The 21,015-nt window shown below is 48.2% G+C and overlaps 3 protein-coding genes across 3 annotated transcripts; all 3 read right to left on the bottom strand.

Annotated features, from left to right (window-relative positions):
- Window positions 1-4,967: 4,967 nt before the first annotated feature.
- DEFB125 (defensin beta 125) lies at window positions 4,968-6,427 on the bottom strand. The gene is made up of 2 exons (XM_072036553.1): window positions 6,320-6,427; window positions 4,968-5,218 (listed from the first exon to the last, which is right to left on the bottom strand). Exons 1-2 carry the CDS (start codon window positions 6,378-6,380, stop codon window positions 5,097-5,099), a joined length of 183 nt encoding a protein of 60 aa, XP_071892654.1. The 5' UTR covers window positions 6,381-6,427; the 3' UTR covers window positions 4,968-5,096.
- Window positions 6,428-9,583: 3,156 nt separating this feature from the next.
- On the bottom strand, window positions 9,584-12,200 carry LOC140002271 (gallinacin-12-like). Its single transcript, XM_072036550.1, has 2 exons — window positions 11,891-12,200; window positions 9,584-11,417 (listed from the first exon to the last, which is right to left on the bottom strand). Exons 1-2 carry the CDS (start codon window positions 12,021-12,023, stop codon window positions 11,269-11,271), a joined length of 282 nt encoding a protein of 93 aa, XP_071892651.1. The 5' UTR covers window positions 12,024-12,200; the 3' UTR covers window positions 9,584-11,268.
- A 4,210-nt stretch (window positions 12,201-16,410) lies between these two features.
- Window positions 16,411-20,640, bottom strand: LOC140002270 (gallinacin-11-like). The gene is made up of 3 exons (XM_072036549.1): window positions 19,818-20,640; window positions 18,761-18,889; window positions 16,411-17,997 (listed from the first exon to the last, which is right to left on the bottom strand). The coding sequence occupies exons 1-3, from the start codon at window positions 19,873-19,875 to the stop codon at window positions 17,870-17,872; spliced, it is 315 nt and encodes a 104-aa protein (XP_071892650.1). The 5' UTR covers window positions 19,876-20,640; the 3' UTR covers window positions 16,411-17,869.
- Window positions 20,641-21,015: the final 375 nt, after the last annotated feature.

Raw genomic sequence — 21,015 nt, 5'->3', positions numbered from 1 at the left:
ATCTCTCCCACGCTCGAGGCATGGGATGTGTCCCCACACGTTTTTTGGGTTTGGTTTTGTCTCAGGGTGGCCCAGATGGTGGCCTGGGGGCCGGCAGTGGCTAGTGGGATGGCTCTGCCTGGCCTCGGAAGGCATTTTGGTGGTTTTCACTACGTGACTCTGGTGGTGCTGATCCTGATCGGAGGCTGGCAATGAACTAAAGAGCTGTGCTGGATTTCTGCTGCCTCTGTCTTCTCCAAAGACTGAGAAAGCCAAGTTTCAGGCTCTGCTCTGCAAAACAGGGTTGTGGGCCAAAACCCTGCCTTTCCAGAGCTTGACAAAACTCATCACTGCAAAAACATAACGAGATGCAGTTGACAACTGGGATCGTGCCCCATGGGGTCTTGCTAGCCCAGCCAATATCCTTGCAGAAGGTCTTTCCATTTATACGTATACACCCATATGAATCGAGAGACATGTTTTCAGGAAGCAGGTTTTAGGATCTTACCCAAGGAATTTAGGATGGTCCCCAGTGGGCCAGCAGGCTGCAGACCCAACACAACCCCATTGTGAAGTCATTCCTCAAAAAAAAAAAATATTTTTCTCTCTTTTCATAGGGCACAGGGCGGGCAAAGGACAGGGTGGTTGGGCTTTGATACCCACGCACCTCCCCTCCATCCCCTCCCTCTCCTCCCCATCACCTTCCCCAGCCCCTTCCCCTCTTCTTGGCCCCGATAAGCCGGCATGTGGAAAAAATGTTGTCACGCATATCTCACTTCCAGCGCGTGGGAGTCGCTGATAGCGGCCCCAAGATCTGGACAATAACGCCTCCTGACAGCTCCCGCGTCCCTCCCAGGCCTGGGGAAGGGTCCTGCTCCACGCACTGAACGTGTTGGGTTGGAGAAATGATGCTTGGCGGAGCCTGACAGCCCATTTCCACGGGGAAATGAGGATGGAGAGGAGAACGGGCTCACCCAGCATCCCTCCTCAGGGGGCTTTCCCCAAATTCAGCCCTGAATTTCCTCCCTGGATGTCTCCAGGCCAAGAGCCACAAGCTTTTGTCAGTGTTTGTCTTGGAGCCCTCCACCGGCTCCATCCCTGCAGAGAGCTGAGCTGCGTGGCCCCCGCGCTGTTGTTCCTCCACGTGGCGCTCCCGAAAGAGCCCCGAGCACCTCGCCAAGGGGATGAAGTCATTTATTTACGCCCGGACAATGTGCTCCGGTACATCAGCGCCGACCAACTGACACGCTTCTGCTCTGACGTGGACGGGGAGAGGTCAGCACGGAGCAGCCTCCGTGGCCGTACCCTTTCCCACAGGGGCATCCAAATAGGACATCCATTTATTCACGGTGCCAGGGCACTGCTGGCAGAAAGACGGGGTTCATTTAACAGGCACAAGGGTCTCCATGGTGCCTGGCTCCCTTCTCCTTCTGCAGAGATAAGAAAACCTTTGTAAGACGTGATTCTCGGTGCGCAGAGCCCGTTCCTTTGGCTCTCAGGGGAGCCAGGGAGGCCAGAGGAAGCGGAGAGCTTTGTGCTGTAGGTATTTGGATAGGAATGGGAAGGGCCCTCCCAAAACAGCAGCCAGGTGTGGAGGAGCCCCTGAAGGTGACCCAGATTTTAAAGCATTCCTGGTTTTTCAATCTTTATTTGATTTTTACTCAAAATGCTGTTCTTTTTTTCCAAGTGGAAAAAAACATTTTTTTTATATATTTCCATCTGGAAAAAGAATGCTTCAATTTTTACATTTATGTCCTACACCTTCAGTGCTGTCACCCCAAATCCCCTTTTTCCTCTGGAGTGGGGTCTCCAAAGTGGGTCATGCACAAGACAACCCATTGGGGTGCAGGAGGAAAATGTTTTCACACCATCAATAAATAAAATACTATAATAAAATTAATGCTTATTTAATCTCATCCTTTTTTTAAAAAAAAAATTTCTATTTTTGTGTGTTTGACAATGTATACAATATAGTAGTGAAGTATTATATGAGTATTATATGTAGATAATTTCATAAATACAGGAAAATATGTATATTGGAGGTTCATGCTCAAAAATATTTTACCGATGGGGTGCACAGTCAAAAACATTTGGAGATTATGGCTCTGTGGGGCTTTCTCTCTCCTAAAGCTGCAGCTCCCACGTCCCAAAGGCCATTCCCTCCCCACAGCAGGAGAGAGGCAGCATAGTCTGATTTTGGCTTTATCTACAAATATTTCTTTATTTTCTGATCAAACCCCAATTCTGGGGGAGAGAAGCAGAATGAGTGGCGTTAGGGTTTATTGCTCTTTTATGGAGAATGAAGGTTTTCTGTCCCAAGATGGAAAATAATTGCCAAAATCCTTCGGAGAAAGACCCGATGCTCCATCTCAAAACCATTTCCATGGTAAATCTGCAGCCAGCCCTGCCTGAGAGCACCTCCAGCCCCACTTTGGGCAGGGGATGGATGCCACCACCTCCTTCCCTCCCTCCACCCGCAGGGCTTGGCTTCCTCTTTTGCTGCCAAGGGATCCTCCTGAACCCTTCACAGACAGTCCTGTAGGATTTTCCAGGTTGCCTGCCCGGAACAGGAGAGGTTAAACCCAGCAGGAGCAGGGTGACAGGGCACAGAGGCGCTTTCTCCTGGGCTGATAGCTGGCTCCATCCTGCTGGGAGCAATTTCCCGGCGTGGCTCCTGCCAGGAGCTGCTTCCAGCAGCGAGCACACACACTCACACACACACTCACACACACTCACACGCGTCCATCCAGGCGTGCTTCTCACAAGGCTCACATTCAGGCTCTCCCCACCTCCTTCCCCTCGCAGCCCCGGCAATCGGCGCGCTCCCCGAGATCTCATCCTGCCCCTGATAAGGCGCGGAGGCGGCTGCGAAAGGAAGGCTCCCAGTTGCTCCCGGCGCCAGGCTGGGTAGAGACAGACGCGTCCAACCCTCACCTCCTCCTGCAGCTCCTTCTCCTCCTCAGAGCCAAAAACAAATGACATCAGCCCCTCGCGTGTGTGTGTGTGTCCCCAGCATCCCTATCAGCCCCACGGAGAGGCGAGCGCATGGAGGAGCGAGGAGGAAGAAGGGGGGGGAAAGAAGGGAAGAAGAAGGCTGGAGCTGGAAGTTGGTTACTTTGGCAAGCGGACAGAGTTCTGCAAAACCTCACCGGCCAGACTTCAAAAAGGTGGAAAACTGGAGGCTCGCTGCCGGCAGGTCCCGTTATCGGGGGGAGCCTTATCTGCTCGATGGGGCTGATGGCTCGAGCCAGCCGGGGCGGCTGCTAACCTCTGGCTGAGCTTTCTGAGGTCCCCGGGGACCTGCACCGTCACTCAGAGGAGAGCAGAGGAATCCAGGAGATGGGACCATGTGAAGGCACTGGTTGTGCAGCCCGTGGGGTGAGAGGAGCCAGGCTGGGGATATTGCCAGCCCTGGAGCTCGTGGGCACCCCCTCCCTCCTTGATTTAATTCCTGGTGGTAGGAGGAGCTCAGCTCTGGAGCTTCAAGCACGGAGTTTAGACAGAGGGGAAGGTGCAGCAGATCTCCTCGGGTGTCAACCAGTGCAGCCCAGTCACTGGTTTCACTGGTTTCCCTCTGTTTCCTCCAGGACAGGACTGGTCCCTCGGGCAGATAGCAGAGTGTGTTGGCCACTCTGGGCCTCTGCTGTGGATAGCTGGGGATCTCACAGCCCCAGGAAGCTTTGGGGTGGAATTTTGGCCACCCCCAGATACCACACGTGGTGTTTCCAGGAGATGAACCTTCCAATTTCTCTCTCGAGGAGACTTTTTTATCCCTTGGTGCCCTCTCCCCTCACACCTCCAGACATTTCTGGTCTTGCTCACACTGTGTCGCCTCTCCTAGATGATGCTCTGCTCCTGGGAGTCTTGCTCCAGAGCACATCGTGGAGGGCAGTTCCCCATCCTTCTTAGCACCATCGTTGCCCACATTTACTCCCTGGTGTAAAGGGACCTGTCCATGACCCATTCCCAGTCATACTTCCACCCACCAGCTCAGCATATGCAGAAGAAGAGGCAACCCCTCATAGTGTTAGGATATGGTCTGAAATAAAAAGAAATATGTTATTTTTCACCTCCTAAAACTCCCTGCATGGATGAGGGGTAGGTAAAACTCCGCCCATGCTTCCAGCCTGTGCCAGATGTCCCTCCTACAGACACAACCTTGCCACAGTGTGGACCCAAAGCTCCTCCACCAGGCAGTTTCCACACAGACATCATGTGTCAGGGTGGAAAAGGGAAAGTTTAGCCTCCTTTTTCCTCCCCTTCCTGCAGCAGAAGCAGAGGAGCAGGCTGGGGCTGCCACCTGCTGTCCCCAAGCCTGTCCTAACCCTGCCTGTGCTCTCTGGCTAAGGTTGTGGTTTGCTGGCCCCAAGGTGTCCTTCTCCTCCTTCACAAACATATCCATAATTTTTCCTCTGGCAGGAGTTTTTTCCTTTTTTTTTTCCTTCTAAGCAAACAGCATTTCTTCAGCTATTTAATTACCCCCCAAAATGAGTTCTTTGTAAATGTCATCATCCAGAGCCCATCCAAAGCCTTGCTGGTGGCTTTGGTCCTCTTCTTCTGCCCCCCATGCGCACAACCAGGCTCAGCCTGGAATATCTCCTGCCAGCAAATGAAGGCAAAAATCTCCTTTTGGTTTTATCATCAGCCTCACGGGGAGTTTCTCTTTTGATGTAAACCTCCCCCTGTGCAAGCAAGATCTCACGTGAGAGCTGCTCCATGCAGAAACAGAATTGTGGAGTCCCAAAATCATGGATAGAACAGGGACAGTGATGGATAAAGGCTGTGACAGGCAGTGACACAGGCCAGGAGAGAGCTGGAAGGACACCGACCTCCCCGTGGTGCTCTGCCACATCTGCAGACGCTTTGGCCACCCCGGTGCACCCCATCCTCCCTCCGTGCCTCCGTGTGGGCAAAGGAACCAAACCCCAAGCATGGGGCAGGACAATCCATCTCAGAGGGAATGCAGCTGCACTCCAGACACAGGAGGATACAGAAAACCAAGAGGTTTATTGGTGACGGACCAACCCAGCTGTGGATGTGAATGGCAGTGTCTGAGAGCAGCTCCTAGGGACAGTTTTGGTGCCCAGGGTGCCGGATTTGTCCCAGTATGGTCGCCCTCACCTGCAGCAGCGCAGGCGGCCGTTGCTGCAGCTCCCAGCCCAGCGCTCCATGTGGAAGCAGAGCCTCCGGCAGTGCCCGTGGTCGTGCCTGCACTGCTGGCTGTCCGAAAGGCCTCGTGCTGCAGGGGAAAAAGGGATGGAGACACACTTAGGGGACCTGGGAACCCACCCGGAGGCCCCCGTGGTGTCACTGGATGTGCAACCAGAGCTTCAGGCTGGAACCAGGAGCTTCAGCGGGCTTTGTGGTGAAGGGCATGAAGCAACAGCTCCTTACACCAAGCCCAGCAAGTCTCCTTACAGACAGCCTAGGAGAGATGCCCAGCTTTGGGTTGGCTGTCAGGGGAGGCAGATCCCTTGGGCAACACCAACTGTCAGAGATGTGGCTTTTGGAGAAGGTGTTTTATCCACTGGATTTATTATTAATAATTAATTTAATAATAATAATAATAATAATAATAATAATAATAATAATAATAATAATAATAATATTTTTGTTAAGTTTCCCTGTTTTGATAAAGAAGGTGTATGCTGCTTTTCTTTACATGTAGCAGGAATACCAAGTTTGGGGTTTCTGGAGGGATGCACCAGTGGGTACTCACCACCAGAGTGGGCAAGCCCTTCCCTCTCCTCCTTTTATCCCTAGGACTTAAGTTAATTAAATGAGACTGTAAATACACAGAGAAAGGAAATCTCTTTGGTTATCAGGGTTGATTTCCACAGCAGCTACACCATCATAGTCCTAGTGATACCATAGTGACCTTAAAGCCCAGCCAAAGCTTCTCTATTCAAACAGAATCCCATAAGAAAAGAGGAAAAAAAAAAAAAAGAAAAGAAAAAAAAATTTCAGATTTTCCCCCCACTTCCCTTCCCCAGAAAGATGCCTTTTGGTTTAATGGCGTTCTCCTTGTTTTGTAGGGGATCAGGCTTGTGCCCTGGTCAGGAGCAGAGCTCAGGCTCCTGGCTTAGGCTCAGCGTTTTGGGGAAGGTTGTGAGAGGATAGAGAGGAGAAGACATACAGCTCATGAGCCTGGGACACCTGCATCCAGGAGCTTCATGGAGATAATTTCAGAAGAAATTTGTTCCTGGGAAGCAAGAATTAGGTCAGCCTTGATGTGGTTAGATTTGAGGACTCTATCCTGTATTTTTCTACCTGGGGGTAGGGAGCTGCCTTTCCTCTCCTCTCCGTCCTGCAGAAACCCCTGCAAATATTTCGTCCTTACCGGGAACATCCTGGAGGAGGAGAATGACAATGATTGCAAAGAGCAGCTGGAGGATCCGCATGGCTGAGCGTGGGTGGGTGTTCCCTGCGGGGAGGAGTGAAGGGCTGTAAAGAGATAAAGAAGAGGGAAAATCCTGGATTTATAGGGTTGGGGGGGTTGTGTAACGCTGCTGGACAGGAGGGAACTTTGTCAATCTCATGTGCATTTCAACACCACAGCAAACAGTGGCACTGGGATGTGCCCACTCCTGGACACATCATTTTACAGGGGGGGAAGAAGAAGGAAAAAAAATAAAAATAAAAGCAGAGTTTTGTCAGCAAACTGCACCGAGCACTGGGGAGGCTGCTTCTGGTTGCTGCTGGAGCCAGGATGTTGGGGCTGACCAAGTCTGGCTCTTCTTGTGTTTGTAGGCTCGAGCATGAGATGTTGAAAACCCGTCCAAGCGTGTGCAGGATCAAAGTTTTCTGCCTTTTTATTTATTTATTTATGTTATATTAATTTCCAGCTCCCAGTCTCTGTGCTTAGCACGGACAAAATCAAGCGTGAAAAAAATCCAGAGTCTTCTCCCCAGCACTCCCCGACAACACAAGGTTGGCTTGAAAAGCATGGGATCCTTAAAAATCAAAGGTCTGTTTGCATTTCCCAACTTCTGGGCTGCAAAGCGATCATTGGCAAAGCTTTTGTTTACAGCTGTCAAGAAAAAATAGCAATTCCACATATTCCTTTCTGGATTCATTAAATAGGAAAGCTGGAGCATGTCTCTGCAATGAACAGGAGCAGGAGCTTTAGGAAAAGCTTGCGTATCACAGCTCACCCTTGGTTTGTTTTAGTTCTCCAGGTCAGTTCCAGGAAATCAGTAGACGTGGGACCTGAATTTCAACTTCAGCAAACAACACAAAGCAAACAGCAAGCAGAAATCTCCCATAAACAGGAAAAAAAATAAAAATTAAAATTAAAAAAATGGAAGAGGGAATAGAAACCCTATCAAAGATTCTTTTTACAGCAGTGAAGCAGCAGAGGGCATCACCAACACCTCTGCAAGTCACTTTGGTGGCCTTTTATTTGCAGGCTGGGTGCAAATTGTAAAACTTGGGCTGCTTTAATGGAACGAGGATCACCTTCACCAAACAGTGCAGTGAAGGGCTCTTTGCCAGATGGACTTTGGGTGATGGGACACCGAGCATTTAAACAGCGTGCCATGCAAACTGGCCACATGCAACCTGGAGCAAGATTTGGGAAAAGAGAAAAGTGTGTGTGTGAGTGTGCTTTGGGAAAAGGAGCCAAACCCAGCCAATACCAAAAAAAAGCAGATTTTCCCCAGAAACCAGGGGCAGGAAGTCTCTGTCCCCCAGGAGATGGCTGTGACAGCAGCTGGGCTTGCTCCCTCCTGCATGGTCCTCACGCCGTGCTGGCCTCAGCTCCTGCTGAGCCTCTCCCACCCTTCCTTGCTCCCAAACCTGCCACCAGATGGTTCTTTTCAGAGCCCAAAGCACACAAAAGAAGGTTTGTGCTCAGTGACATAACTTTGCTCCTGGGTGCCTCAGGGGTTTCAGGGCTGGGGAGGAGTCAGGTCAATCCCTATCCTCCCCAGGGCCCCAAATGGAAGGGCCTGGAGAACCCAGGCTTTAAACTTCAGCCTGGGGTATATTTACTGCAGTGCCGATGACCACAGCAGTGAATCTGTAGGGCCAAATGGTTCAGCAATTGGAAGGTCTCCTGGAGCCCCAAACCATCTTATGATGCCTCCCCATTCCCCTTTTTTCACCAAACCCTGAGAAAAACAAGCACAGGTACAGCACCTCAGAAGAAGTGACCATGGGCCAGTTTGGGATCAGATGTGTCCCACAAACTCTCCATGGCCATGGGCAGGTTTTCATTACAGACCACAATGGCATCCATCCCTCACCAACCCAAGGGGCCATCCACCTCCTGCCATAATAGCAACCACGAGGGAAGGCCTCAGTACAGAAAGAATAAATCTGTGTCCTTTATCTGAACTTTTCTCCCACTCTCAGACTTTTCTTCTCTTGGAAGAGAAGTTTTATGTGGTAAATTATCATACCATCATAAAATCAATTGCTAAATTTGACTCCCCCTGGTTTCCCCATAGGTATTGTTCATGACTAGGCCTTGAGCAGTAAGGCCTCAGCACGTTTCAGGAGACTTTCCTGATCCTCTAGATTTCCCCTAAACCACCCAATGCCAGTCCTACTTTGCAAGAGATGTTTCTGGTGTGAACCTCTGCCCAGAGGGCTGTCATGCCTCCTGTCTACCATGAGCCTGCTGGAGATTTTGGGAGGATAATGCCAAAATCCTATGCATGCTCAGGCCTACAGACACATAGTCACACAAAACATAGAATCACACAATGATTTGGGTTGGGAGAGACCTTAAAGACCATCTAGTCCCAACTGCCTGCCTTGTGCAGGGATGCCACACACCAGATCAGGTTGCCCAGGGCTTCATCCAGCCTGGTCTTGAGCACCTCATGGGATGGAGCATCCACTGCCTACATCCAGAACGTGTAGGTCTTCAAGTCCATGAGATGTCTAAGCACTCAGTGAAGTTGGTGGAGATCTAGCACTTATTCCAGTTGCCTAAACACAGACACCTATTACCATTTGGGATGCTCTGGGGCACCTGAGACATCTGTACTGGGCTGGTAGGTGTAGTGCCAGACCCATGTCCACAGGACATGAGGAGCTTGCCCACAAGTATGACGCTCACCTTGCCCACACAGAACTCTGTTTGACCATCGTCCTGGTGCTGATTACACAGCTCTGTTTAACAATGGCATTTTAAGAGCAGGATTTCTTTTCTCTGCCAAACAAACACTGCCGTGTTGCCTGGGAACAGCAAACAAATTCCAGTGAGTGGGACTTTCAGGCCACATGCTGGGAGCTAACATCTGCAGTTATTCAGGAGGCTCGTGCTGGTCAACACACCAGGCATGAGGGTAGGGCTCTACCCTGGCTGTCCACGTGGCTGCAGGTGCCTTTTTCTTCCCTTGGGTTACAGGGTTACATCCTGAGGGTAATCAGTTGGAGCAGCATCCCCTACACTCACAACAAAACATCTTATGCTGCTGCTTAAGCAGCTCCTCATGGGCTGGCGACTGGGTTGTGCTGTTCTCCACACCCCATCTCTGTCCTTGGTCCTTCCTCTCTCCTGGCTGGATGTCCATTCATCTTATTTATCATGCAGAAATGACAACAATTTATTTATTTATTTGATATATATATATTTTTTTGGATCATCTCTGGCCAGAACAGTGAGCAAAGGAGCACACAACTGGGGGAGAGTGGGATGGTGCCTTTTAGCAGCAGCTTGCATTTACTGTCACGTTACTGCCAGAGGTATAACGCTGCCTATAAGCTGCCTGAACACTTCCACCTTACCTTAATTGAAATTTGGCTGGCTGATTGCTTCAAAACCTATCGGGGGCAGGCAGCCTAGCATCTGGCAGGGAGATTCACAGGATGAGCTGCATGAGCTCATCTGCTGCACTTTCTTAGGAAAACAGGCTATAAATATGGTGGCTAGCAGTCCCCAGATAAGAGGCGCGAACCACAAACTTTGTGGACGAAGCTGAGAAAGGAGCTGTTTGATTTGGAAGGGCGCCTTGATTTAAACACCCCTGCCTGTGCCGTGTCCACACAGCAGCGCGTGCTGGCGAGCCGGGCTGGAGTCGGTCGGATCTGGGGAGGAATTTGGCTCCGGGCTCAGCCCCATCTGTTTTCAGTGGCGGTTCCCAAGCCAACAGCCAGTGCTCCTGTCCGTCTGTCCAGCCACTGGGAGCACCGAGGGAGTGCTGGCGTCTCCTCGCATGCCTCGGTGTCCCGGACCGTGCTCTGCCTGCGCTGGGATGACCCCAGGAGAGGATCCGGGCTGCTCATGAATTCATCCTCAAGTCGGATGAATTCATCGTTGGACCTCTAGCGATGGGTCCTGACCCTGGTGAAGTCAATGGGAATTTTCCTGTTTGATTCATCCCAGCAAGAATTTCATCTCCCAGGGAGGACTTTTCCCTGGCTCTGGCCAATGCCTCAGCTAACTGGCATAGCTCCCTCATTACATCATTGTTTGCTTGCTTTCACAGAACTGATCGACCCAGAGGGAAGTGATTTTACCTGGAAGGAGAGACCAAAAGCAATCTGACAGAGAGGGGGATCAAAATTTCACGCCGCAAAAACACAGAAGGGCCAAGAGAGCAAATGGATTTTGGCTGATACTACTTACATGCAGAAAGCTGCATAAAATCTTTTTTTTTTTTTTTCCTTTTTCTTTCTTTCTTTTTTTTTTTTTAATGATTGCATCAGGTGCAAACATTCTAATTGCTTTGAGATGTTGCTGGGTGACTACAGAGAAAAGGAGGAGCACCAGAAATGCAGCCTACAGGTGAGGAGAGCAGCCAAGGGCAACACTGCATTGCTTTCATATCCCTTCCTCCATTTCAAACAAGCAAGCCTGGGGTCTTCCTTCTCTTGCTGTTTTGTGGAAGAAGGATGAACCTAGGACACCCCTACTGTAGCTGTTGCACTGAAAGTGATGGAGAAGAAGGATTTGTCCCCTCCTGGAGAGTGGCAGAGCATGTCCCCAGCAGCAGCTGTGCTGGGTGCCAGCCGCAGTCACAGACAGGCACTTGTTCTGCTAAACCTCAGGTTTATTGTTTTGGGGTAAAGAGAAAGGCAATTCCTCACCTGGGCATGACAGGTAACAACCAGACGCCAAAGGGGGAGGATATATAACCTGGGCGGCTTTAAAAAGTCACAGCAAAAGGGAAAAATGATGTGTTGAGAAGTCCATGAGCAAATGCACAGCCTCGGGGAGCTGGAGCAGGGAAGCCACAGCCGTAGAAAGGCACAGCATTTCCTCCCCAGCCGCAGCCTGTTCCTCGCCAGCAGAGCCTGCAGCTCTCCACGTGCTGCAGCTTGCTCTTTTGGCCACCTTCAGCTCTTTGCAGTGGTTGGTGATGGACTTTTACAGCAGAGAATGACAGGCTCAAAGCAGTACTTGGCCAGGTATTCGCCAGGGATGCAGTTCCCCACACGGCACAAGCCCCCTTCGTGGTTACAGCTGTCCGGTCCGTGTGTGTGCCCTGTGGAAAGAAGCAGAAAGGTGGTGGGAAAATGCCTGAGCTGGCAAGGTGGGAAAATAAAAGTTGGTGGAGCTTCCCAGGGCACCGTGTGCCTGGCCAAGCCAATGCTGGGAGTGTGCATGGAGCCAGACGTGCAAGACTGCAGCAAGCACTCCCAGGATCCCCATCTCAACACCAGCTGCAGCCTCAAGAAGGGAAGAAACATTCTCCTGGAGGATCCAAAAATTGAGCCCAGAGCAGAAGGCATTTCTGGGGATTCCTTGGCCAGTTTGCTGTGCATTGTCCCATATTTGCATTACCCCAGGGGATTAAATTTCACATTTTACCATTTTACACCCTATCTCATCCAGAAGCCTGAGGACACCTTCCCCCTTCAATATCGCTCTCATTTTGATTTGATCACACAGCAAGGAAAGCTTTTTTTCCTTTTCCCATCTACCTTTGCCTACCACCCTCAGCCTGCCTGGTCTTACCGTGAGCGATCAGGGAGATGAAGATTAAAACGAGCCCGAGGATCCCCATCGCTTGGGTTCTGCTGGAGAGCAGCAGGGCTGAGCAGGGGATTTTGCAGAAGCCTCTGCGTGCTGTAGGCAAGCGGGATGGCATCCTGGAGAAAAGAGGGAGGGAGCAGGCAGGAGTTAATTATAGCCCCATGACATTCCCTGCTCAGCAACCTTCCGTGTCGCTCTGACCCGGTGCTGCGTCTCCAAACAATGCTGCCTTGCTTCGTGCTCACCGGCGGTCGGCTTCCCCGCTTCCCCTGCCTGGCAGCTGGCACGTGGGGCTGGGAGGCTGCCAGCTGTAGACAGCTATGTGAAAAAAAAATCATAAAAGAAAAAGAAAAAGAAAAAGAAAAAAGAAAAAGAAAAAGAAAAAGAAAAAGAAAAAGAAAAAGAAAAAGAAAAAGAAAAAGAAAAAGAAAAAGAAAAAGAAAAAGAAAAAGAAAAAGAAAAAGAAAAAGAAAAAGAAAAAGAAGAAAAAGAAAGAAAAAGAAAAAGAAAAAGGAGGAGAGGAGAGGAGAGGAGAGGAGAGGAGAGGAGAGGAGAGGAGAGGAGAGGAGAGGAGAGGAGAGGAGAGGAGAGGAGAGGAGAGGAGAGGAGAGGAGAGGAGAGGAGAGGAGAGGAGAGGAGAGGAGAGGAGAGGAGAGGAGAGGAGAGGAGAGGAGAGGAGAGGAGAGGAGAGGAGAGGAGAGGAGAGGAGAGGAGAGGAGAGGAGAGGAGAGGAGAGGAGAGGAGAGGAGAGGAGAGGAGAAAAATAACTAAACTAAACTAACTAACTAAATAAAAATAAACAAAACAAAACGCAATGCAATAAAATACCATAAAATATATTAAAAAAAAAATATGCAGGGTTTCTTCTGTCCTTTGCCAGCAGCCAGCAAAGTGCCTGGGGAGGTGCTGGGCTGGGTGGCAGCAGCCTCCTGGGACAGGCTGCTGAGGAGCTGCAGGGAGGAGAGCCTAGGAGCGATTCCTTTTGATCCGAGCCCATGTGAACATTTTCTCCAGCTGAAACCTGGCCATGATTTTCCTGCCAAAAAGGCCACCCCAGCTCTGGCTTCTGAGGAATTTGGGAGGCTTCATTCCTGAGTGCTCTGACCACACAGTGCTGGTGGAGGTGGTGGCCAGTTAACTCATCAGTGCTCCACTTGATGAGAATTATGTGACAGAAGTGTAGCTCTGGCTGTAAAATCAGCATGCAATACTCCAGCTACCCTCGCCTGGCTGCTGCCTGTGCTGTTCCTTCAGCTTTGTTCATATAATTGCTCCTGTGAATGCATCATAAACCAGAGAGCTGAAGGATCCAGGTTAAAAATTACCTTTTCCATCAAAAAATGTAGTTCAGATGCACTCAGTAGAGTCCAAGAATGATGTCCTGGATTCGTAGCCACAAGAAGCCTGATTTATGTCACTGGAGATGCCAAAATTCCGGGGATTTCTGCAAGACAGTGGCAGACAGGACACTGAAAGCCCAGCATGATTGCTTGGGACAATTCAAGTGGCACCAGTGCCTAGGTGGGGGCAACAAAAGCCAAGAAGGACAAAAGACAAATTTTATTGAATCTTCTCAGGTCAAATGGGTTAAAACACCTTGTTCAAAGGCTGATACAAGGCAGTCAAGTGCTAGAACACCCCTCATTTTCTTTATCCAGGTGCAGGAGAAGAGGGTACACATCTGAGCATCTCTTGTGGCTGAATGACGGGCCAAGGGTTGCCATGGAAGGGGAAAGAAAAATTGCAGCCTTCTCAAAAATAACTCCCACACTTCTTTTCTTTTAACCTCTAGGGCTCTCAAGTCATCAGGAAAATACAGGAACTTACAGCTCCATGCGTGCTCAAAAGCTTTGTTGAAGCAGGGCACAACTGTTTGCCCAAGGGTACTTCTATCCTCTGGTTATTTGTGCATTAGGGCTTGGTTTGCAAATGATTTCCCCGCTATCTTCCTTTCCATCTCCAGTTTGACACAAAACACATTCATCAATCCCCTCCCCTCCAGAGCACCCTCCCCAGAAAGGAAGGATCATAGATGAAAAACACTGGAGCATGGCACAGAAACTTCACCAATAACGCCCCAGCTGCACAGTCCTGACAGTGTGCCCACCTCTTCCGTGTAAGGAATCCCTCTGGACTCATTTACTTGTGTCCCTAGGCCACCCATTCTGTGTCATTGTGGATACCCTGCCACAAATCCCAAGTTGGCTGTGGGATTTCCCTCCACACCATGCTCCATAATGTATGTGGAAAGAACAACACCTCAACCCACAAGCCAAGGTTTTTGTAGGACATCTGATTCCCCTAGAGAAGAGCTGGGTGTTCTCATCCCCCAGTGTTTTTTGTGGACCTCGTTTGGTGTCTCAGCCATGTTCTTACTAACCAGGGGGTGGTGGGACATGGTGGGGACCTTGGTGACCCCATCCTGTCTCCATATACCTGTACACCTTGACTCACAAGCTGAGATATGCATCCTTCCAGCAAGGGAGAATCAACAAGGAAAAGACCAGAGAAGCAATGCAGAAGGAGCTTAATGTCCCAAAATCCTTCTAGCAGGATATTTTTCTCCAATGAAGCAGAATTGCAATATTTCTCAAACCCAAACCAAAGCCTCAGGATGACTTTCCAAGAGGTGACCCACCAGGCTGCTGGACCTGCTCTCCTGCTTGGTGTCATGGCCTGTAAACAGCTCAGCAGGGCTCTCAGAGCCACTACTATTGATTGATTCAATATTGATTAATCCTCCTGCCTTAGAAAAGTCACGTAACTCTAATAAGTAACTAATAAGTTGGCAGTGTTTGTGGCTGGTGTGTTGTGTGATGAGGGACGTATCTAAGCAGGCAGAACCAGGCAACAGTCCAAACCAGGCACAAGTGTAAACGTGTACAAACAATTGGTTGTGGTCCAAAAGAAAAAAAGAAAAAAAAAAGAAAAAAAAAAAAAGGAAATACTTCATTCATCACACTGTCTCCCGTCTTGGCTTAGGGCAAAGGCAAAAAACACCTTCCAAAGCTGGGCCTGGGAGCTAAAATTCATGGCTCTGTTGGTTATCTGATTGCCTGAGTCAGTAGAGAGGAGGTTCCTGGCTCACAGAACTGCCTGGTTTCCACAGACCATCAAGTATCTGTCAGCAAAGGGTTTTCTCAGCTTGCACGGGGTTTTAGAGACACTGCCTGGTGAGAGGCAGAGAGCCAGGGACAGCAGCTTCCGACAGTGCCTCAGACGTACTCACTGACACACTTTCCTCAAAAACCTCAGTTTCTTGTGAACTGAAAGAAAAGAGGCTCCTCCTGCCCACTTCTGAAGCAGACGAGCCATCTGCAGCCTTGCTTCTTGCTCTTGCTTCTTCTTCCAAGACTCCTCCAGGAAGAGCTGCTGACATTTAAAGCTCCTAATATAACTCAAATCAACTGGTGCAGGCAGAACATAAGCTTGTTCTGACGTCTCCTACATAATACTTATATATTTGTGGCTTTTTTTTTTCTCTTGAGGGATTTTTTTTCCTCTCTGTGTAGCTGTATTAATTGCTCTCCTTGTTCAGCCAAAAATAAAAAGGGCAGCCCAACTCCTTAAAAAAATGCTGAATAATTTCTAAATCTTTCTTCCCCATTACTAATCCATCCTAGATTAAAAAAACTGTGGCTTTGGGAAAGGTTCCACTCTTTCCAGCTGCAAGACACACACATCTGCCTGATTCATGGCACAATCTTGGGGAATACCTATATAAAACACATCTTGAGCTGCCAGCAACGGACTTGGCAGAAAACATCCTCAGAGGTATTAAAAGAGTGAAAAGAATTCCTTGAGGAAAAGAATTAAATGAGAAAATCAATTAAATTGATTTAATTTGAATTGATTAAACCCTTACACTAGCTGGAAGCTTTCTCTGGGCACCAATGCAAGAAGGGTGTTTGTAGGGTGGACACATGGGACACCATGTTTTTAGGAGGACGCCATGGGTCTCTGGATAGTAATGAGAGACTGATTTGGGCTGAGAAAGGCCATAAATTTCCCATTTATTATTACATATAAGGGAATATTACCTGTGGGACACTTCTTGGAGAGGAGATATATGCATATGGCTTGTGTCCAGCTCACCGGACTGATTCAGCTTTGGAGACTGGCATCTATATGCACCCATGAGACTTAAAATTTATCTTGATTTACATCTTCCTCACTTACCTGTCTGTCTATGTCTTCAGAAAGCTTTGGCAGGAAAGAAATACCAGTCCTATTAACATTTGGGACCAATACACAAGCACAATCAAGTGGCATTTTTTTGGCAGAGAAGCAGGAGTTTTCGTATATAGGGATAAAGCACAGTGAAAAAAAGAAAAAAAAAAGAAAAAAAAAAGAAAAAAAAAAAAGAAAAAAAAAGAAAAAAAAGAAAAAAAAAGAAAAAAAAGAAAAAAAAGAAAAAAAAAGAAAAAAAAAAAAACAAGTTATAAGAATAAAGAACGTTGTATTAATTTCCACATTTGTAAGCAGTGCATACACAGGTTTCTTCTCAGTACTTCCTTGTAAGAAATATTGCTGTGACTGAGTTTCAGAAGCATTCACAGGGCATGAATTTCAAGAATGTTTGTTCCAAGATTTCTTCAAAAATACATTTTTATTTGACAATAAACCAGAAATACTTGAGCTCTCAGGTAATCAGGAAGGGCGTACCATATGAACAGTATGGAATGGATTTGAAATATTCCCAGCAGGTGAAGCAACCCACAAAATACATCTGTGTTAAGTAGAAAGTGGACAGCATTCAGCAAAATCACAGTTCCCTTCTACCAAGCCTGTATGTGTGGTATTCCTATGTCTGTTTAGGCAAACTTACACAGTTTCCTTTTTACACAGATTATATATTTCCATTAAGCCCTGTGCAAAAAGGTTTAGGCCTCTAAATCAAACTACAGAGCCAAAAAAAAAAAAAAAAAAAAAAAAAAAAAAAAAAAAAGTAGTTATTGCAATAGCAACACCAGTGTGAGGCAGTCACAGAAAAGTCACTGTTCCTATTTCTTTAACAGAAGGAAAAGATTTCATCGTCACAAATGGTCGTCTTATTCCTGATACAGAATTGTGCAAGGAGGTTTTGTTTGGAGCAAAGACGGGATGATCCCATAACATTTTCTGAAGAATAGCTCTCTAAAAAAGGCCAATTAAATCAAGTTTGCATCTGCCAGCACAGTTCTGCACAAATTACTGTAATGACCCAGCACGTGTGGGCTTTTTGCTCTGCAGACATAGGTTGCATCCTGAGAGGTGCTGAGCTCCCAAAAACCCTCTTTCCAGACAAAGGGCTGGAGAAGAGCTGAGCACATTCAGTATTTCCCAAGAGCTGTCTAACTGCATCCAAGGAATGAGACCAAAGAGTGCATCTTGGAGGAAGAGGCCAACCAAAAGCTTCCAACCACAACAGAGCTGGGTTTTCCCACCACAGCCCGCTCCAGAGACAACGCCTAGCCCAGGATCCCTGGAGCTACTGAGCAGGGATCACCCTTGGTGCTGCAACTCACAACAGCAGCCTCAGGAAACCTCAACGTGCCAGGGGCTTTGCAGGCAGAATGATGGCAGATGCCTTCCAGAAAGCTGCAAAGTCCAAGCAGGCAGGGAGCCCAAGTGCCGCGCTGCAAGCTGCAGGGCAGGACAGAAAAAAAGAGGGAGGTCGAGTCTAGATTACGAGGGGATGTGGTTTCCAAGGGCGTAACAGCTATGCTTCTGTGGATTTCTCTGCGTGGGTGTAAGGCAGAGATGTTCTGCCTCTTTCTGAGCATTTATGCGACTGTTACACTCTTTGTTTAATATTTATTGCCTTCGTTATATAGATTAAAAAAACACGTTGCCTGTAAGTAATTATACACTTCATATGCTGAGAAAGCCAGGCAGCTTCTCTACAACACCAGGAAGAAAGCTTGTTTGTTTTCTTGTCCATGCATTTCTGTGGTTTTCTGCAGTTCTGTGAGGTCTTTATTACATCTCTTTGCAGCACTTCCATCCTTTGCGAGGGCAAAGTCCCAGCTGCCCTCGCAGACATTTGATTTTCGGAGGCACGCAATGGCCCCCTTCTTCTTGACAAGTATGGAGGTTTGATGTAGTGTCTGGAATGAAAAGGATTTAAGTCAAAACAGAAAACATAATTGCATCACTATCTGAACCACTGACACACTCATACATGGAGAGAATCACGAGGTTCTGGTTCCTGTGTCTTCAAACGTAAAGACACAAAGGACTATGGGGTTAATCAGAGCACGTCTGAAAGAAGAGGAATTTGTGATCTACCAACTGGGAATAGAAACTACTGAAGGAGGGATATTAAAAACCTATGAAGAAGATGGTTGCAGAATGACTATTTGTTTCATTTGCGGTACAGAATAAAATCAGGAAGGAAGAGGTTTTAGAACACACAGAAGAAATCTGTAATTAGGAGAAGAAATCCAGTAAGGACTTCTAAACATGAGGGTGCCTAGATCTAAAAGTCCTGAGCTGCAAATTCACAAAAGCCAGGAGAAAGAGTGGGAAAGTGTAATTATACCCTTGTGGTGCTCATTATTCTCATTTTGCAGCCACACAAACTAACCGTAGAGGAGCATCCACCTCTGGCCATGGTCAGATACAGGATGCTGGATGAACTTTAGGTCAGACCAGCACAGCTGGATATAAAGCATGTATAGATGTAATGTTTGATTTTTTAATTGACTAACAAGGGGCTCCAAAATAAGCAAGTCCAGAAAGGATTAGAGAAATTTATGAGGAAGAGGTCAGCTGGGGCCTGTTAAACCCAGCTGTGTGGATGCAGTCAGCTGGCCCCCAGCTAATCTCCTCTCCAAATGCTGCCTGCCCAGGCAGGGTTTCCACACCTACCTATGCAGCAGGTTTTCTGACGTTGAGAGCAAGTTCCAAATGCAGCAAACGGTGGTGGGCAAGCTTTTGGTTGGAAGCAGAAACCGTGGTAGCGAACACAACGTAAGGTGTCCTTGGGCAAGCCGAGACCTACAGGAAGAACGGCATTCCCAGTTGTGCTGCAGGATCAGTCCATTTCCCATGGTCTTCCTCCTGCTGAAACCCCATGGACCCCTAGTACGGGTCTGATACAAATACCCCAAAAGCACAAGACAGATTCTCCAAAATTTCTGAGAAGCCTCGTGGACCTCACAGGACTCCAAGGAAGGCCTTTGTACAACCAGAGAAAAAGATAGCTGTTGTTTCTGATCATATCCTGACCTTGATCATATCCTATCCCTTAGTGGGTAGCCTTCAGATGCCCCTTAGTTCTGGGACTGCTGTGCTTTAGGCTGGTCATGGAAGGGACAACAAGGTGCTTGTACCTACCCACCTGAGATGTACCTACACCTTACACAACACCCAGGGTTGGGATCTGGTCCAGTTACAAGGGACAGCAGATTTGCCCAGTTCCTTCCTTTTCTGAAAGCTTTACCCCAAGAAGGGGGAATTTCCTTAAATATGAAGAAAAGTTAGGCTAAAAGCACAATCAGTAAATGAATTGGTGCAACAGAAGGGCTGAGGAAGGGGAGCCAGGATATTCACAGAGCCAACGCAAACTTCTTTGGTGTAGTTCAACCTGAGTAATACAAGGTAATGCTTCCATCCCTTTCCTACAGTACATAAAGGAGAGTACTTGCGACCCTGGGTTATGAAGAGGCAGATCATTTCCATGGTGCCTTCTTCCAGCAGTACCACCAAACGCCATAAAGTAACTTCAAGGAGTTTTGAAAAGCCAGCGACCCCGTTGTGGTTTAACCCGTACCTCCCATCAGAAAATTCTGGTTTGGTATCTGGTCACTTTGGCTTCATCTTTCCTTTCAGTTCCAGGACTAAGAAATAGGGAACATCTCTAAAAGGAGCAGCAACAAGACTCTGACCTCGTAAATGCAGACCCCACCTGGGTCTTGCCCCTTACCTGGAGCAGCCTGGAAGAGGAAGAGGAGAACAGCCACGAGGCAGGAGAAAAGCTTCATGGCAGGAGGTCCCAGCTGCAGGGGACAGGACCACAGCACCAGAAATGTGGAGCAGGGCAGGAGGGAGCACTCCAGCTTTATAGAGCTGTGGGAACAGAGCTGGCTGTCCAGGGACCTTGGCAGTGGTGAGGGTGGAAGGCGGGCCACGGAGCCACAAGTACAGCTTGACCGCTGCACGCTGCTAAACCCGAACAATGGCAGAGGGGCACAAAAGCAATCCGAGAGGTAGCTACACCTCCCATAGATTAAGACACCGAGATGTAAGCACCTACATATAGTTGTGTAAGCACTATTTAATATTCTCCTAGTCTCCTAACTCATTCAGGACATCTTGAACCCTTTCCTTGAAACAACATCAGTGGTTGCCTTGCACCCTCCCTGGTTTATCTTGGAAATCCTGGAAAATCAAGACGAGCAGAGCAATCTGAAGATGTGAAAAATGGTGAAATGCACAAGAAAGTGAAGATCTCGACAGATAATGATGTCTCCTGGATCCTGTGCTTGCTCGTTTTGCTCTCAGACACCTTGGAAAACACCCAGATGGTGAGTTAACCCATCCAGGTCAAGCCAGCACACATCACAGGGCATTTCCCATCTCCACTCTTATTTCACTTGGAGCAGGCACTTGAACTCCAGCAGAATGTAGAAGAACTGGGAAGAACTTACACCTCAAAGGTAGAGCAGCAGGTTGGTAAGGCAAGCTGCAGATTAGTTAAGGTTCAGGGGTTTACGCTTGGATTCAGCCTGGAAGTGTTGAGCATCATATGGAAAACATGTGTCAGTCAGAAAGCACCAACCTTTCTTGGCAAAGCTTGTTTGGTTTTATGACGTATTTAGGTGAAATCATGCAGAAAATGGCAAAAAGTCTTCCCAGGGAGGAGTCAGTGTGTACCACTGTTCTCCCAGGTGTTGCTTCCTCATGCCCAGAGCAAGATGTTAGAGCAGCCTGAAATTAGCTGGCTTGGTTTGTGGTCTGGCTACCAGGACTTCATTTTCTGGAACTTGCTGTATTGTTAAAAACAGAATTTTGCTACTTACAGAGCAAAATCTTGATGTGTTGGAGGTGGTTTGCACCGCAGGGTGCTGTAGCTGTTGCTGAAGCTGTTCAACCAGAGCATGCTCATGCTGGTCTCTTCCCCA

This window comes from Anas platyrhynchos, chromosome 3, assembly GCF_047663525.1.
Source record: "Anas platyrhynchos isolate ZD024472 breed Pekin duck chromosome 3, IASCAAS_PekinDuck_T2T, whole genome shotgun sequence".
NCBI lineage: Eukaryota > Metazoa > Chordata > Aves > Anseriformes > Anatidae > Anas > Anas platyrhynchos.
The sequence above is the reverse complement of the archived record's forward strand: the minus strand, read 5'-3'. Positions and strand labels throughout refer to the sequence as shown.

Coding starts and splice junctions, on each gene's coding strand:
- DEFB125 (XM_072036553.1), bottom strand. CDS start 6,380: ATGCGGATCCTCCAGCTGCTCTTTGCAATCATTGTCATTCTCCTCCTC. Junction 5,219..6,319: donor CCTCCTCCAGGATGTTCCCG/GTAAGGACGAAA, acceptor TTTCCCCTGCAG/CACGAGGCCTTTCGGACAGC.
- LOC140002271 (XM_072036550.1), bottom strand. CDS start 12,023: ATGCCATCCCGCTTGCCTACAGCACGCAGAGGCTTCTGCAAAATCCCC. Junction 11,418..11,890: donor CATCTCCCTGATCGCTCACG/GTAAGACCAGGC, acceptor TTCTTTCCACAG/GGCACACACACGGACCGGAC.
- LOC140002270 (XM_072036549.1), bottom strand. CDS start 19,875: ATGAAGCTTTTCTCCTGCCTCGTGGCTGTTCTCCTCTTCCTCTTCCAG. Junction 18,890..19,817: donor CCTCTTCCAGGCTGCTCCAG/GTAAGGGGCAAG, acceptor TTCTTCCTGTAG/GTCTCGGCTTGCCCAAGGAC. Junction 17,998..18,760: donor TCAGAAAACCTGCTGCATAG/GTAGGTGTGGAA, acceptor TTTTCATTCCAG/ACACTACATCAAACCTCCAT.